At 34.9% G+C, this 16,531-nt stretch overlaps 5 protein-coding genes across 11 annotated transcripts; 4 read left to right on the forward strand and 1 right to left on the reverse strand.

Annotated features, from left to right (window-relative positions):
• On the forward strand, positions 1-3,247 carry LOC111005339 (GDSL esterase/lipase EXL3). The gene is made up of 4 exons (XM_022276806.2): positions 1-342; positions 493-623; positions 1,873-2,362; positions 3,017-3,247. The coding sequence occupies exons 1-4, from the start codon at positions 60-62 to the stop codon at positions 3,199-3,201; spliced, it is 1,089 nt and encodes a 362-aa protein (XP_022132498.1). The 5' UTR covers positions 1-59; the 3' UTR covers positions 3,202-3,247.
• An 853-nt stretch (positions 3,248-4,100) lies between these two features.
• On the forward strand, positions 4,101-10,095 carry LOC111005622 (protein MID1-COMPLEMENTING ACTIVITY 1). Of its 5 annotated transcripts, XM_088119287.1 has the most exons (9): positions 4,922-5,420; positions 5,502-5,608; positions 5,736-6,475; positions 6,778-7,193; positions 7,640-7,743; positions 8,339-8,410; positions 8,690-8,796; positions 9,226-9,319; positions 9,768-10,095. In XM_088119287.1, exons 3-9 carry the CDS (start codon positions 6,068-6,070, stop codon positions 9,818-9,820), a joined length of 1,254 nt encoding a protein of 417 aa, XP_087975413.1. In that variant the 5' UTR covers positions 4,922-5,420; positions 5,502-5,608; positions 5,736-6,067; the 3' UTR covers positions 9,821-10,095. The 5 variants fall into 5 exon arrangements, 4 of the variants coding, with proteins under 4 accessions (XP_087975413.1, XP_022132892.2, XP_022132894.2 ...); XM_022277200.2 differs by lacking the exon at positions 5,502-5,608; XM_022277202.2 differs by lacking the exon at positions 5,502-5,608 and having other exon boundaries at positions 4,922-5,346.
• On the reverse strand, positions 9,921-12,954 carry LOC111005621 (Pentatricopeptide repeat (PPR) superfamily protein). Its single transcript, XM_088119281.1, has 2 exons — positions 10,689-12,954; positions 9,921-10,341 (listed from the first exon to the last, which is right to left on the reverse strand). Exon 1 carries the CDS (start codon positions 12,717-12,719, stop codon positions 10,944-10,946), a length of 1,776 nt encoding a protein of 591 aa, XP_087975407.1. The 5' UTR covers positions 12,720-12,954; the 3' UTR covers positions 9,921-10,341; positions 10,689-10,943.
• A 712-nt stretch (positions 12,955-13,666) lies between these two features.
• Positions 13,667-16,086, forward strand: LOC111005251 (Trm112p-like protein). Of its 3 annotated transcripts, none has more exons than XM_022276685.2 (5): positions 13,667-13,909; positions 13,999-14,053; positions 15,445-15,489; positions 15,577-15,696; positions 15,947-16,086. In XM_022276685.2, the coding sequence occupies exons 1-4, from the start codon at positions 13,809-13,811 to the stop codon at positions 15,640-15,642; spliced, it is 267 nt and encodes an 88-aa protein (XP_022132377.1). In that variant the 5' UTR covers positions 13,667-13,808; the 3' UTR covers positions 15,643-15,696; positions 15,947-16,086. The 3 variants fall into 3 exon arrangements, with proteins under 3 accessions (XP_022132377.1, XP_087977190.1, XP_022132378.1); XM_088121064.1 differs by having other exon boundaries at positions 15,583-15,696; XM_022276686.2 differs by lacking the exons at positions 15,445-15,489; positions 15,577-15,696; positions 15,947-16,086 and adding an exon at positions 14,488-15,069 and having other exon boundaries at positions 13,669-13,909.
• LOC111005465 (uncharacterized) lies at positions 15,886-16,296 on the forward strand. The gene has a single exon (XM_022276968.1). The coding sequence runs from the start codon at positions 15,886-15,888 to the stop codon at positions 16,294-16,296; it is 411 nt and encodes a 136-aa protein (XP_022132660.1).
• The last annotated feature ends 235 nt before the right edge of the window (positions 16,297-16,531 follow it).

Below are 16,531 nucleotides of genomic sequence, written 5' to 3' on the forward strand. Positions count from 1 at the left end.
ACGAGTTCTTTTTTTTAAAAAAAGTATATAAATCCTGTTAATTTATTTTGAACAGAATTATGCTCCGCCGGAAACTCCAGAAGAAGTTTCCCGATTACTTGGAGATTTTATGTATTATTTTTTTGGGTTTTTGCCTGAAGGGCTCCGCCGCTGATTCTCTCCTACCGGCAAATGAAAAGATTCCGGCGCTCATCGTGTTCGGAGATTCAATCATGGATCCAGGAAATAATAACTACATCAAAACGTTGGTTAAATGCGATTTTCCACCTTATGGACGGGACTTCAACGGCGGATCGCCGACCGGCAGGTTTAGCAACGGCAAAATTCCTTCCGATTTTATAGGTCAGCCCGGCATTTTATTTTTCGTATCTTATCGTTAAAACATCAAATTTTAAATTTTAGCTGGGGATGATTTAAAATTAATAATTTATTGGTTACTTTTCCTTGTTGATCCTTTTTTTTAACTGTATTTTGGTGTTGAAAATGTGGCAGCGGAAGAGTTGGGTGTGAAGGAGCTGTTGCCGGCGTATCTTGATCCGAGTTTGACGACGGAGGAGCTTCTCACCGGCGTTAGTTTTGCGTCCGGAGCTTCGGGATATGACCCTCTCACGGCAAAGATAACGGTATCTATATAACAAAAATATCTACACAAATGACCCCATATATCAACAAACCATGTTTTTATTTCTTTTAAACTACATAATTTATGAGTTTATCCACTTGCGGTCAGCAAAAATGGACACGAACTAATAAGTACCCAAGTATATATATATATATAGATATATTTAAATAATATTCACCTTCTAAATGTCAGCTGAATTTTCTTGCTAATGGGGGGAGAGAATGCAAAATACTTAACGTTCTTGGCGATAAGGATTTATCCTAGGTTAATTATCTATAAATATTTGACAACGGATCAGAGAAGGTAAAAATAGAGAATTTTTTTAATAATGGATTGTCAGACGTGAACGGTGGTCAAAATATAAAGATATATATGTCCTTATCAGTTAGAGTCGTCGAAGTATTTTCTATAAGAGATGTATTGTTTTTTCAAAAAAGAAATAAATATATTAATAATAGTTGTGTGTCAAATCTTGAGTCGTGGTAAGTAGGAAAAGTTGGTTAGACGGTAAGTATTATAGTATTAATTTTAAAAAAATTACTAGAAGATTTGAGTTTATAAACCATGGAGTATAAATACTTTAGATTATTGAAGAAATGTACCGGTAAATGTCTAAACTAAGCTAGTCAAACTATACTCAAATTAAAAACAATGATAAAATTGAGTAAAATCGCATGATCGGTACATTTTGAGATTAGAGATAACTGTGCTTACAACCTTTCTCCTACGCTATATAATATGATTTAGTACGGTTTCGCAAATGAGTATTTTTTGTTTTTTTTTAAATATTATGTTATAAGTGAGAAAAAAAACACCACTTGAAGACCCAAGTTATCTTTTTCCATTTAATTTTGATTTGTATAGCTAACTAATTTGTAAAATATCTAAAGAAGTATTTATTAATATCTTTAAAATGGTTTAAGTACAATTACTTTTAAAATCTCATTTAGAAGTAGCGATCAAAATCATTTTTGTTATAAAGGTAGAGGTGTGTCACTTTTTTCATTACGACGGCCGGAGGATTTTTCCCAATGACATAAATGGGAACGAGAATTTGTTCTCTAGGATATTTGGACTAAAATGAAATATTAGATTTATTTTTATTATACTTTTTTTTTGTTAAATTAAAAAAAAAAAAGCCTCTATTCATCTATTAAAAAGTAAAAACAGTACACAAAAATAATAAATAGAACTAATATTTTATTTTTCGTCAATAAAATTTTAATTTGCTAACAAGATACCAAAACCAGTCGGTCTTGTCGCTAAACGATCAACTGGAGATGTTCAAAGAATACATAAAGAAGATAAAATCCGCCGTCGGAGAAGAAAGAGCGGCCCCCATCCTGTCCAAAAGCGTAATCATAGTATGCTCCGGCAGCGACGACATCGCCAACACCTACTTCATCACTCCGTTCCGGCGACTCCATTACGACGTCGCGGCGTACACCGATCTGATGCTCGGATCGGCTTCCGGTTTCTTGCAGCAGCTATACGCGCTCGGAGGAAGACGGATCGGAGTCCTCAGTTTGCCGGCGATCGGTTGCGTTCCGTCACAGAGAACCCTAGGCGGCGGCGTTGCTCGAGGCTGCTCTGAGGCCGCCAACAAAGCGGCACTGGTTTTCAATTCGAAGCTATCTTCGTTGATAACGTCGATGGGAAATAAGTATTCAGATGCTAAATTTGTTTATCTCGACATCTACAATCCGTTACTTGCGCTCATTCAAAAACCTGACCAATATGGTAACTCTTCCTTCATTTCGTTTACTAAATTTGTTTTTCAAGTCTTATTTTTAGTCCTTTATATTTTTCAAAAAAAAGTAGTCCTTTGTATTCCAATATATATATATTTATTAATATATATTTATTTATTTTATTAATCATAAGTAACTGAGCTAAAACCAAATCGAACATAGCTTAAGTAATTAAGGTACCTATCTAGTTCGAACCTCCACCCCACATGTTTGTACTAACAAAAAATGTAACTTAAATTTGGAAAAGAAACATGTATGCCTCGTGTACTATACATTGGTTTTGGTTTATTTTCATTTATGTATTTTGAAAATGTCAAATTTGATCTTCATACATTTTAACTCTTGTTCATTTTAATTTATAATTTTATTTTTGTCCATGTACTTTGCAATTCTTTTATTTTTATTTTTTCATTTATTTTGATAAAAATTTAGCATGATACTCACCCAACTAAATTTCTTATAATGTAGTCATAAACTTATATTAAAGGGTTTTCATTGAAAAAAAAAATGTGTTACAATTTTGTAAATAGAGATAAAAATAACAATAAGTTGAAGTATATGTATGAAATATTTGAAATTTATAAATGAATATATATTTAATTTATGACCTTATGGGCTGTGACGAGTGTAAATTATGATTCAGGTTTTGAGGAAGTGGAAAAAGGGTGCTGTGGCACAGGAAATATAGAGGTCAGCATTCTGTGTAACCCTTTGACAAAATTAAACAGCTGCCCCGACGCCGATAATTACATCTTCTGGGATAGTTACCACCCTTCCCAAAAGACCTACAAAATTCTCACCACTCACATTTTAAACACTGTTCGCTAATTATTTTGACCCATAAATTATTCAATAATATATACTTCTATTTTGATATCGATCTGTCACATGATTAATTTTTTTAAATTTATCTTGTATAATTTTTAAATTTTCTCCTTGTATTAGTGTATCTACTGTAAACTTTACTTTTGACATTTTCTCCAATTCTGATGGTAAAGAAATAAAAAGGAAATTATTGTTACCACATCCAAAAGGTGTATTGACTGGCTCCTCTTTAGCCATATATTAGAAGAAAAAGAGTTAAATATCACGTGAAAATTGATTTCTCTTTTTTTTTTCTTTTCTTTTTTTTTTTTAATTCAAGATATATAAATATTTGGAAACAAGTTTTTAATTTTTGTTTGGGGCAGGGCCCAGACCTATAAGGCTAAATTTGTGCTAATTGTGGGCTACTTTCCCTCTAATTAAAAAGCCTAAATTATTTCCTACTTTTAAATGTCTAAATAAATAATTTCATCTTTAATAGTTTTAACATTTTCCTCGTTTCATCTGATCTTTACAAAAAACTACCTCTTTTAATATCCCGAAAATGACCCACCTATTTTTTAAATTTTTTTTTTTTAAAAACTATATTCAAATTTCATCACAATTATATTTTTAAAGCTTACCAACAACAAAATTTTAATTGAAAAATTATAAATTTTAATAACAAAACAGTTGAAAATTACTCTTGATCACGCAACTTTCATTTAAATAATGATTTAGTTATTGAACTTTAATCCGTAGTAGTTTAGTCTTTATACTTCAAGTCAGTAATAATTTAATCCATGTATTTATATTTTTGCAATAATTTAGTCCATATTATGAAAAATCTCATCAAAATTAAGTGTCGGTTTTTATTATGTAATTATTTAGTCCTTTTAGAGTTTATAAGTACATTTGGTCATGATCTACCTATATAAGAAATTCCATTAAACTTCAACAATATTTTTCATGATAGGACTAGACTAAATCGTTACAAATTTTAAACTATAAACATTAAATTGTCATATACAAAAGTTCATAGGTTAAATTGTTACAATTTTAAAAATATAAAGATTAAATTGTTATAAACTAAATTTAAAAACTTAATCATTAATCTAATGAAAATATAGATCGAAAAAGTAGTCATTTTTAACTTTAAGGACGTAAACAAAATTATGATTTAGCAAGTCTTGAAGACAGTCCGATCTGAAAAGACTGAAAGCGAAACAGCATCTGAAACGTGGAGGTAGAACATAGAGGAGTCTTTAAGCTGCCTCAAACTTTTTTTTTAATCTTTTTTCTTCTTTTAGAAAAGAAAATTGATAAGAGAAAAATAAATTGTTGGTTGGAAGTTGAATTTTTGCAAAAGTTTGAGGGTATTACTTAATAATTATGGTCAAGGATAACGTTGCTTTTTGGTGAAGGGTTTCTAAAATGCTTTGTCAGTTCAAAGGCAAGCAAAAACCAAATTAAATGACCAAAGCTGGGTTGAAAGGTCACGAATCCCATACCAGAAAGGACGTTGCTACGTCGTTTTGAGCTTTGCCGATATATTAATTCTAATTCAATTCTTTTTAGAATATTCAAATTCCAATTATTCAAGTACACTGATGATGGCCCAGCAGAAATACTTCAATTTCTTCTTCTAAACATTTAAACTATAGTCTAAAATTTATGGATTAAATGATTATAAATTTTAATCTACATATTAAAATTAAGAAGTTCAATTATTATTACAAATTTAAAAGTATATTAAATCTTACAAAACTAAACTTGAAAAATTAAATTGTTGATTTAATGCAAGTGCATTTTAACTGTATAATTAATATTTTAAAAGTGTTATATGCAAATATATAATTACAGTTCTTTTTCTTTTTTGAAAAGAAAAAAGATTTAGTTTACAATTAAATAATACGTGCGATTTATGTAAAGAATAAATAAATGTGTATTTCGCGGGAATGGCAATGTCGCAATTTGAAATAAACGAAGGGCTTTTCCGCTGGTTACGCACCAAGATAGTTGCTTCCATAACTCGCATGGCGTGCGTGTGGGGAGAGCGGTTCTGCAAAAAAGCGCAGCAAAAATCACATTCGTCCTGGGAAAACCGTGAGTGCGGATTGCAGATTGCGGAGGAAGTAGACTTCAAACGGTGATCAGCATGATTCAGAGGTCTCTGCTCTGAATTTTCCGAATTCCTATAGAAATACCAGAAGAAACGATAGTGCTAAATTATTTTTGTCACTGTGAGTAACCATAGCTTTGTTGCCTCTTCAGTGCAGAAACCATTCGGCTTTCTGTGAATTAGTTGAGTTTTTTATTTTCAGCATGTTGCTTCGTGCTTATTGTTCTGCATATTATGCTTCGAATGCAATTTCAAGTTCAGTTGAAGTTCAAGTTATGTTATCGTCATCGTTATTGTTATGCTAAGAAGGTCGGTGTGTAGAAGTACGAGACGAACTGTATTCTCTTTCTTTTCGAAAAATTTGTATACATGGTCATATATTTTTTTTTCTTCTTTGAAATTCCACTTGAAATTATTCGGATAATTTCGTGTGCAGCCGTAAACTGCGTGCTGGAGGTTTGAACTTCTAAGATGATCTTGTGGGGTAGTTTTCATTGCAATGCTTATGTCTAACAATCAAGCGCAGTAATCCATATTCATTGAAGACATTTATTAATGCCAATGATTTCATATAGAACTGGCAATCGGAATTAAGATTGCTTACTTTTCTGCTATAGTCAAGAGATTGTCCCTAAAAGATTCCCAGAGTCCAACTTTTGCTGATTAGGAAAAGAAAATTTGAATTTGGTTACGTTATTGGTCAGCAATTTGGAAATTCTGGGGGGTCATGGGCAGTGGTGTTTCTAAGAACATTTAGACTGGTTAAGTATGTCTTCGTGGGACAGTCTTGGGGACGTTGCGGGTGTGGCTCAGCTGACAGGTATCAATGCAGTTCAGCTGATTTCAATGATTGTAAGAGCAGCAAACACCGCCAGGATGCACAAGAAGAACTGCAAGCAATTTGCACAGCATCTCAAGTTGATCGGGAACTTACTGGATCAACTCAAGATATCAGAGCTGAAGAAATATCCAGAGACTCGAGAGCCTCTCGAGCAGCTAGAGGATGCTTTAAGAAGATCATACATTTTGATCAATAGCTGCCAGGATCGTAGCTATCTCTATTTGCTGGCTATGGGATGGAACGTTGTTTACCAATTTAGGAAGGCTCAAAGTGAAATCGATAGATATCTGCGGCTGGTCCCTCTGATTAATCTGGTGGACAATGCTCGAGTCAGAGTAATAATTCATTTCCTTTTACTGTATTTTTGCTTTGTGATCGTCAGTTTTTCAAAACTTCCGCTGTTTTGTCTGAATTTGCATATCCGTTCTCTTACTTGGTTATTGTTATTGTTATGGATACTTTTCTACTACATAACTGGTTACTGGATTATGGAAACCCATTTTAGTATCAAAATGAACGAAATTTATTTTAATGTCGTTCTTAATATGAATCATTTCTATCTTCATTTTGAATGCAAGAATGAAAATGATGCCTAGTAATTTAATGCTTGTGCTTTTTTCTCTGTTTTTCTTCTCAGGAGAGGCTTGATGATATTGAAAAGCATCAATGTGAGTATATATTTGAGGACGATGACAGAAGGATCCAGGATGTGATCCTCAAACCTGACTCTACCAAAAACGATGCTACCATATTGGAAAAAACTCTTTCTCGTTCCTACCCAAACTTGGGCCTACATGATGCGCTTCAAATGGAAAATGAAAAACTTCAGATTGAGTTGCAAATATCTCAATCTAATATGGACGTTGGCCAATGTCAAATAATTGAACGTTTATTTGATATCACAGAAGCCTTGTCTGCTAATTATTTTGTAGAAAAAGATTTACAGAAAGGCATTCCGACACAACTTGAATATCATTATTCTGATGCCAATGGTGAAACTACTCATGCTTATGATGAAAGTTTTCACAAGAATAGAGATGCCAGTACGGCAAGGTAGGCTTGTTTATTGTTTTGGTCCTTTCTTTCTGCATTTTTGGGCATGTCTATGGAAAGTTTTTACTATTTATTCCAATTTACTACTTGAAAGTTGAAACCACACACCCTTACTGAAAGCCTGAGGAAGTCACAGATGATATTCTATCTTCTAACTTGTATAAAGTTACATAGTTTGGGTTGTTTTTACCAAATTTAGGTTGTATCGTTTAAAACCCTCAAGGGCCAAGTCCCCTGTCCGGTGGCTAACTCATATGTGATATCTGTTTTAAAAGTTCTAAACCCTTCCATTTCCATCAGGCCTAGAATGTCTTGATAAGTTATTTAACTAATATAAGTAATGTCTGCAAGCAGAATTTGACTCTGATGTCGTTTATTCTTAACATATTGAATTTCTTGAAGTCTGCCATATGGTGGATTCTGTTCCATTTTTTTTTTTCTTTCAGACAGGTCTCATCAGTTTTATCAAGACACGATCTGCTATCCAGCAATTGTCAACATGAAAAATGGCATGCTGATTTGCTTGGTTGTTGTTCACAACCTTATCTTTGTACGTCCATCTCACTGCAGAGTGTCCTTTATTTTATTATTGACTGGTTATAGTTTGTCATTCAAGCGACAATAAATTCGGGTCTCATATACATGCTTCAAAAGATCTACAAACTAAAATTATTCTCCTTTATCCTGCTACAATTTCCTGAAATGTCATATTATCTTATATTGAATCACTTTCATCTATAACTGCAAAATGTAACCTTGACCTTTGAATTTTCACCATTTTTTCAGTCTTTTTCCTTTATATGTTATGGCTGTGCATTCCTGACATCAACTTTGAAGTAAATCAAACATTAATTTCCATTTGTTAACTTGTGGGACCAAGCATTCGCAAACATACATGGCCATTGAATTCTTTTTGTAGTATTTTTAATTGTAAAAGGCGAAAGATTTTTTTAAAAATTGTGCGTTTCTTCCTTCCATTCCATCTACTGTGTAGAGATTCACTTTTTTTCTTGAGAACTGTGCAGTGATTAATTTGATTAAACGTAGATTGGCCAAACTAATGCACAATAACGTTTGAAAAATGTTATTGGCGTGGTATGTGCATACGTTTTGATTTTCATTCAAATTATTTTTGTACATTTCAGGTATAAAGACATTTTTCTGTCCTTGTTGGACACTGTCAAAGGTTGCTTCCGTCACTGCCAACAGGCACGTGTGTAAGTGATCAATGAACACGGTCAATTTTAAATTTGTTGAATATCACTTTGTCAGATATGATGCAGGAAAGAACAAGGAAAAAAAAAAGGAATACATTTTATTTACTCTTCAAAGCTCCAGAACTTCAAGTTTCTAAAAGTTGCTCTGGTGTTTGGTTTCAAAAGTTGAAATTTGGATGAGCCAACAATGATAACTTTGTTTAATTTCGTCTTGAATTACTTACATGCATTGTAACGTATCAAAGCTAAAATGAATCTTACATTTTCTTTGATTATCAGCTTCAGCAGATGCATGCAACGAGCTGATGGCATATTATTTGGTGTTCTCATGCTGTTGTTACACTTGCTGTGTCCGACGAAAACTCCGGAATATGTTAAATATCAAGGTAACTCATGTTCCAACTTGTAAATTAAGACCTTTTCTTTTCATGTAAGAGTGGATGGCGGGTGCAGCAATATGCTTCTTTTGCAAGCGTAGATGCTCTTATCTCATAAAAATGCCAATGATGAATTATCAAATTACTTGGATGCTTCATGAAAATCATTATGAAACTCTTCTTGCTCCAAATTCTCTCGCTCGATTTCTTTTTGGTGTTTGTTTTTAGGGATATGTATTCCATTTCTACATTTCTGGTATTGAGGAGGGAGAGAGTCGTCATAGTTTGTGACTTGTTTTTCTGCAGATATTACCTTAGGTTACGAATCCGAATATTTGCTACTGCCTGCTAGTCATGTCTCTACACGTAAATTCGTTAATACATAATGTTTTAGGCTTTGAGCTACATTTTTTGTTTCTTGTTCACCTTCTTTGGTAGGGAGGCCTCATTGATGATTTTTTATCTCACTTGATGTGTTGCTGCTGTGCCCTCGTCCAAGAATGGCGAGAAGTGGAGCTGCGAGGGATTTGTAGTATGTCCTTTCTGCTCCAACATTTTACATTTTTACAACGCATTACTTACACTTATATTGATCCTATTTAAATATCATGCTTTTTACAGTTTCAAATATTTTATTTTGATTTCTGATTTTTATGTAAAAGTTTTTTTTTTTTTTGAGATAAATGTAAATGTTTATTTTAAGTCATTGTTGTTAAATTTCTATAATACATTTGACCAATTTTACATAAAGCCACGTAGATTTATATTTTAAGCTACACGTATCAAGTATAGTTTGGTAGGGTATGAATATGAACAACCTAAAATTTAGGTAAAATATATACAAAAACAAATCATTTCAAAATATATGAAGACCAAATATGACAAATATGAAAGTTCAAGTATCAAAATCCAATTTAATTGTAAGTGCTGCATGCCTGCAAAGACATTCCCAAATGTTTGATTCAAAATTTGACTTGCAGGTCCAGAGAATATAACAACAAGCCCTCCACCCTTGCAATACATGGAATCCTAAGTGAACCGAAAACAAAATCCAGTCGCTTTGGAAATAAAAATACTTGAACGTAGTGCTTCCATTTAAGTTGTAACACAAATATTGCTAGGTCTCTTTGATATTGATTAACCCCATGTAAGGTTGGCTCTTTTTCTTCTCTTTTCATCTGTAAAGTCTGTACATAGTGTAACAAATACTCTCTAAAGTGAACAGTTCTCTCAGTATATAGGGGAAAAAAGCATGTAGACTGTATAATAAATATTCATAAATGAAGGAAGGATTTGATCTTGTTGTGACTTGTGACTGACTCTGAATTGTGCAAGACAGTGGGGATAAATAACACACGAATAGAGTCAAAAGATTTTCTTTCCTTTTTCTGGTTATCCAAATAGGAAGTTGCTCCTTTGATTCATGTGGATTCATGTGGATTGAGTTAGTGAGAACCATCATTCTTATGATTCATCTTGCTTGAATAGCCTCTCTTCGGACTGCTGTAGAGTTTTGTGCAGAAGCAGCCGATGGCTCCGCAATTAGGTTACTCTCTGAGGCAAATATTTTCAGAAGTAAGATGGGGCTCACACCATTTGGAGTTAGAGTCATCTAATCAAGTTAGAAAGCTTGACGGTTGAAAAATTTTAGTTCCCATTATTCCAAGAGAATCAAAATGAATTGAAACAGAATTGAATTGAGAAATAGATAAGAAAAGTTGCTCAACAAAATCATCTATGAATTCAGATGAGCAATAAATGTTATAACTATTATTGCTCCACCTTCACTTCACATGCTGCTAGGTTGAAGAGAAAGCTTTCACCACAAATCCATAAGGCTGTATTAAAGAAACTAAGGTGGCATAGCCAACATTTTCAGCTGAAGAGCAGGGGAAACAGACCTCTTTCTGCATTTTCTCAGCTATCATATGATGTAAAAGCATAACTCTGCAGGACTGTTAGTTCAGTTCTGTCGGGTAGCTGTAAGCAAGCTGTTATCAAGATATGTTCGGGAGATCGCCTTAATCTGCGAGTCTAGCTTCGGATCATCTTTTTCGTGATACAGGAACAAACCCTTGGGATCTTAGACATTAAGCAACGGGATCTTTGTGTAAACTGTCGTGTGTCTACACATCTTATCTTAGTAGCAAATGGTTCTAAACTCCAATATCTGATTGCCCTGCAGCAATATTTGACCATAAACTCACCTCACTAGCAAGTTTAAGCATAACTGTATTAGATTCCTCCATCCCTTCTTGCAGAAGATTTCCAAATTTCAATCTGTGAACAATCTCTTTTAGGTCGATCAGTCTACAACCCGGCGTTCTTCCTAGTCTTTTTTCTTTCATTAACAACTTAACTCTAGTAACATCCTCCCATTTCCCTGCTACAGCATAAATATTCAGAAGCAGTCTATAGTATGATTCGTTCTTAGGTTCTGTGTTGATCAAATAGTTTGCGATCTGTTCTCCCAAAGAAACATCTCCCGCAAAGCGACATGAAGTGAGCAAGTTGATCCATATGGCGGATTCTGATGAAAAGTCCTCATTATCTCCAGGCATGTTCCTCAGTATTTCCACAGCCTGCTGAATTAACCCTGCTGCAACGTAAACGTTGGCCAGACACCAATAATGGGCAAAATTTGGTCTCACAAGAAACACGTTAATCATCTCATCGAAATAACTGGTTGCATCTTTCAGCAGTCCTGCCCGGGCACAGGCACAGAGAACGCCAATAAATGTAATTTGGTCTGGGAAAACTTCTCGTTTACCTTCGTCTCGCCCGTACTTCTTGTCATGGTCTGTTTCCCCAGTTCTTTCTCTCAGTTTGGCAGCCATTTCCTCAAACAGCTCAAGTCCATCTTCAGGATTCCCCTGAAGACAGTGCCCCAAAACCATTGCATTCCACGTGACCAAATTGCGATTCAGCATCCTGTCAAATACTCGACGTGCAACCGACACTCTCTGGCATTTGCTATACAAGTCAATCAACGCCGTGTCGATAAATATGCAAAACTTCATCAGAGCCCGGTACATAAAACCATGAACCGATCTTCCTTCATTCAGCCTAGCCGATCGGCTGCAAGCACCAAGTACATTAACCATTGTTGTACTGTTCCCTCTGATTCCCATCTTCACCATAATCCTAAACAACTTCATAGCACAGCCAGGATTCCCACCTCTCAAATACTCACCAATCATCAAGTTCCAAGAGACAACATTTCTCTCAGGCATTTCATCAAACAAGTCGTGGGCAGTATGTAAATCTCCAATCCTTGCATAGGCAGTAACAATCGAATTCCAAGATACCAAATCCCGCGCCGACATTTCGTCGAACACCTTGCGACCGAGCTCGATATCCCCACAACAGCCATACATATGAATCAAACTATTCCTCAGAACCATCACACAGTCAACCCCATTCTTGAAGGCCTGTCCATGGCACTTCCGCCCAGATGCCCCACAACCAACACTCGCACAAGCACAAAAAAGTGACAGAAAAGTGTAAGTGTCTGGCCGAAACCCATTACCAAGCCATTCAAAATACAGGAACACAGCCTCTTGAGGAACTGTGCTGAGAGAATAAGCCTTGAGGACTCTATTGATACAAAAGGTATTGGGAATTTTTATACGCCTGAAGATCAAAATAGTATAAACAATATCGCCAAACTCCGAGGCCTGCAGTAGAACTCTATTGGCCCAAAAATGGTGGTTGAAAAGTCCTGAGGTGATCAAATGGCCATGGATTTGAAGCAATTCTCTTATGCTCTGGCATGATTGGAGAAGCGAGAAGCTTCGGTTATGTCTAGGGGGATTAAGATCTGGTTCTGGGAAAGAGCAAAATGGAGACGAAGATCGACTAATGGATTTATAGGGCAGAGAGAGGGTGGCGTGTCTGAAGTGAAGGAGTTGTCGAGTGGAAATCCTTGCCATTCATTTGCGATGCGACATTGATTTACTTGTACCAAATTCTTGTTCTTGTTCTTCTTCCACTTAGTTTCCGCCATTAACGCATATTCGTCGTGGGCTTGCAGTTTAAAAGTTGCCCTTTGGAGGCGATGGGAAAAAATTTTAAACGGCGTTTGACGGCGACGCAATAGGGAAGAACTGAAGAAGAAGAAGAAGAAGAAGAAGAAGAAGAAGAAGAAATAAAAATACTTTTCTTCTTTTGTTCGTTTAAGTTTTTGCGAAGGTGAAATTAATATTCCCATCTAAATAAAAAATAAATCTAATCTTCCAAAATTCAGTCAATAAATTTTTTATTTGGTTTAAATCCAACCATAAAAATACCCAAACATGTAAGTAATATAATTAAATTATTACACCTAAAACATAAGTCAAGTGAGTAACTCAAATGATTAAGATTAATATTTTCAAGAAATTATCATTCTCATTCTAAAGAAATAAAAACCAAATTATTCGTTTATTATTTATTTATTATAAGTGACTGAGTTTTTATAACCATCAAATTATTAATAAAGTATTAGTCATAGAATCATTTGATAAGTATATTATTTATTCAATTTAACTCTAAATTTCCTATTAAAAGGATTTGACTCTAAACCCAATGTCATGTTATATTTTCATTAAAAGACTTTATTTTAAAAAAAATGAAATCTTTTGATTGAAATAAATGATGTATAGTTAAGGATCAAATTAAAATTGATAGGGATCAGCCTTTTTCAATATCATTTGCAAGTAAGTATTAATAAATGAATTATGTTTGTGTAAAAAAAAATAAAAGTCGATATAAGCTACATCCTGCTATAAAAAATCATTCAAATTATCAATATCTACATATATATATATATATAAACTTATTTTGATTTTTCTTTTTAAATAAAAGTCTTCCAAAAAAAATACTAAAATAGAAGTATAAAACTAACAATAATTTTTTTGGGGGGAAAGAAAGGAACCCTTCTACCGAGTAGTCTCCTATGTTCGCCCCGGAGTGGATTTAAACCTGTTGAAGCAGAAATCCAGACCGCGAAAAACTGAATCAAAACTTTCTTCGAAGTAAAAATGGTGAGAATAAGCGGAGCACTTCTGAAAGATGCGGGTTCTGGTCTCACCAAGACTCTCTCTGAGATCCTGGTCTGCCCGCTCACGAAGCAACCGCTGAGGTGATCATTCGATTTGTACTCCACAATTTTCTGTCCTTCTAGCAAATTCCTCGTGCATAATTTGTTTGGTTGTGCGTTTTTGCCGTTAGGTATTGCGAGGCGTCGAATTCTCTAATTAGCGATACGATTGGTGTTTCTTTCCCTGTAAGTACATAAAGAGAATGTATCTGCTTGAATTATGCAAGATTTTGGATTCCAGTCTATTTGTTCATCTTGAGCCGTTTTCTGATTTCATTTAGAAATTTCTTTTTCCATGTTAGCGCTCTGGTTCAGTTTCTGGAACATTTATAGCGAAGGCTTACAGTGACTTTGAGTCATATTAATCTAGCTACTCATGGATCGTGACACTCTTGGTTCGATTAGTGAAATTAAATCTTTCTCAATTTTGCAAGCGTAGGTAGTAAGAGTGGCTGTATGAACCAGAAAGCAGTGTTTAGTAATTTTTGGAAGCATGGAGAAGGGAACCATTGGGTTTCTTTCCCTTTTTTCTTCCCTCATTTGTGGGAGTTAGGCTAAAAGACATATACCTGTTTCTATTTTATGTTGTAATTCATCCGTCTTTCTTATGATTATGTTAGATAAAGGGCGGAATTCCTTGCTTGGTGCCTAGGGATGGAAGGATAATTGAAACTGATGATGCATTGAAACGTGAGGATCGTGAAAAATGAGCAGTATTTGGCAAGTTTTTGTTTCTTGAGCTGAATTATGAGAAGAGATGTCAACATAATGGCACTAAACTTGTATGTTTACGCTCATAAATGTCCACTTTAGAGCGAGAAATTTGCTGGCGATGCCCAATAAAATAGTCAGATTAGACCCCTGGTCCTCCATACTTCTGTACTGTTTTCTTGCGATTAAATTGTTATTGTCAAACTAAACAAGAGAATATTCTCTGAACTGCTCTGCTGAGAAGTTAAAAATAGTCGATTTCTTTATCTAGAGAGGCTTGTACTTTTGGGCTTCCGCTGAATTGTCCGGGTGTAATTTAAATAGTTGTTGGGTCGTCTACAATTTCTTCCTGTCGTCCATAATGTCATCTCCTTAACTTTAGGGCTTAATATTCCTGTTGAAGGAGGCCTTTTTGCCTTGAATTATACCGTCCCAGTGACCTTGTTCCTTTTGGGTTCTTAATTAATGAATAATAAACACATTATAGGCAATTGTTCCTTTAGCTTTTACTTACCTGGAAGCCATAGTTCATTGATCACATATCTTTCTGAAGATGTTCTGTTTGGGTGAAGATGCATGCCAATATAATAAACATGCATTATGGTAGGAATTGTATTACCACTGCGTTCATTGTAGATGGAACATACTGAGGACGACAATGATTCAGTGGATCAAAATCAATATTACTTGTTTATAATTGATTTTATTTTCTGCCCGAACGTACTTGGTTCTCTGATGGAGAAATTTGCTAGTTCATCTTGCATCATTATTAAAATCACAATTGTGGTGAAGAAAGCACGTAGAGTATTCAATGGCCATCAAGCATCGAACACTTAAGCGCTTAAATTAAGGTTTCTTTTTGCTAGGGTCTAGTGGCTGTTTTCCTGAAAGTTGTGCTGTGCCACAATCTCGTAAGCCTTCAACTTTGTTTGTGCTTTTAAGTTAGCACCATTTTGTCCAGATAATTTGTCATTTGTCTTCTCTGGTTTCTATCGTAGGGGCAGGGTGGCTGGTATTTCCTTTTCATGAGATTGTGGTGTTTCTCGATCAAGTTTCCTTCATGAATTGGTTATCAAGTCAGGAGGCATGGAGTGTTGTTTATATCGATGCGACATGAGGTAGGAGCTTTATTTAGCCCTGCATTTGATTTTATAACGTGAAAGGTCAAGAGGATTAATCTCGTTTGGGTGCAACCACTTTGTGTTTGAAATTTGGGGATCTTTTTTCCCAATCTACCCGCCCTTCCACAGACCAAATTATCTCCCATTAAAGAACTTTAACCGAATATCCTTCTCAACTTTAACGGCATGGTGTACAGGAAGATAATCTCCTCCTTTTATAACTTCGTTGTCCTCAAACTGTATCCAGGAATCAAGGATGCATTATTCTGTGGGGATGTTATTGAATCACATGTTAAGCAGAGGGCCAAGAAGGAAGGTTGTGAAGCTCTGGCACATCCTACCTTGTATGATGCTGTGGGCAGGGAATGGTGTTCGGTGTGTTTGTCGAAAGTAATGGAGGGAGAGGAATCACGAGTTCTTCGTCTTCCTTGCCTACATGAGTTTCATAAGATATGCATCAAGAGGTGGTTCCATGAATGCCAGAAAACCTGTCCAATCTGCCAGTTCTGGTTGAGAGATGATGATGGTCAAACAACAGAAGTGCTTACCGAGGAGATGGTAATATGGTTCACTTCCTTTCATGTTGTTGGTTACTGAACTGCAAGTTTTCCTCTGTTTCTTTATGGTTCCTGGTAACCTTAGAGAGAGATAAGAGAGAAGAGAATAGTTTTTTTTTTTTTTTTTTTATTAGTAGTGAAGATTTGAACCTTCAACTCACAGAAGTTATATGTCTTTACCGTTGAACTATGCTCATCCGGAAAGAGAATTGATGCGAGATTTGTCACTCCTAATAACTAAAGAACTTAACATGTATTTGTTGGACTAGTAACCT

The sequence above is a fragment of the Momordica charantia genome, assembly GCF_013281855.1.
Source record: "Momordica charantia cultivar OHB3-1 chromosome 1 unlocalized genomic scaffold, Mcharantia_2.0 BLBB01000001.1, whole genome shotgun sequence".
NCBI classification, from domain to species: Eukaryota; Viridiplantae; Streptophyta; class Magnoliopsida; order Cucurbitales; family Cucurbitaceae; genus Momordica; species Momordica charantia.

Coding starts and splice junctions, on each gene's coding strand:
- LOC111005339 (XM_022276806.2), top strand. CDS start 60: ATGCTCCGCCGGAAACTCCAGAAGAAGTTTCCCGATTACTTGGAGATT. Junction 343..492: donor AATTCCTTCCGATTTTATAG/GTCAGCCCGGCA, acceptor AAAATGTGGCAG/CGGAAGAGTTGGGTGTGAAG. Junction 624..1,872: donor CTCTCACGGCAAAGATAACG/GTATCTATATAA, acceptor TACCAAAACCAG/TCGGTCTTGTCGCTAAACGA.
- LOC111005622 (XM_088119282.1), top strand. CDS start 6,068: ATGTCTTCGTGGGACAGTCTTGGGGACGTTGCGGGTGTGGCTCAGCTG. Junction 8,411..8,689: donor CACTGCCAACAGGCACGTGT/GTAAGTGATCAA, acceptor TTTGATTATCAG/CTTCAGCAGATGCATGCAAC. Junction 9,320..9,767: donor GGAGCTGCGAGGGATTTGTA/GTATGTCCTTTC, acceptor TTTGACTTGCAG/GTCCAGAGAATATAACAACA.
- LOC111005251 (XM_022276685.2), top strand. CDS start 13,809: ATGGTGAGAATAAGCGGAGCACTTCTGAAAGATGCGGGTTCTGGTCTC. Junction 13,910..13,998: donor CTCACGAAGCAACCGCTGAG/GTGATCATTCGA, acceptor TTTTGCCGTTAG/GTATTGCGAGGCGTCGAATT. Junction 15,490..15,576: donor TTGTGCTGTGCCACAATCTC/GTAAGCCTTCAA, acceptor TTTCTATCGTAG/GGGCAGGGTGGCTGGTATTT.
- LOC111005621 (XM_088119281.1), bottom strand. CDS start 12,719: ATGGCAAGGATTTCCACTCGACAACTCCTTCACTTCAGACACGCCACC.
- LOC111005465 (XM_022276968.1), top strand. CDS start 15,886: ATGGTGTACAGGAAGATAATCTCCTCCTTTTATAACTTCGTTGTCCTC.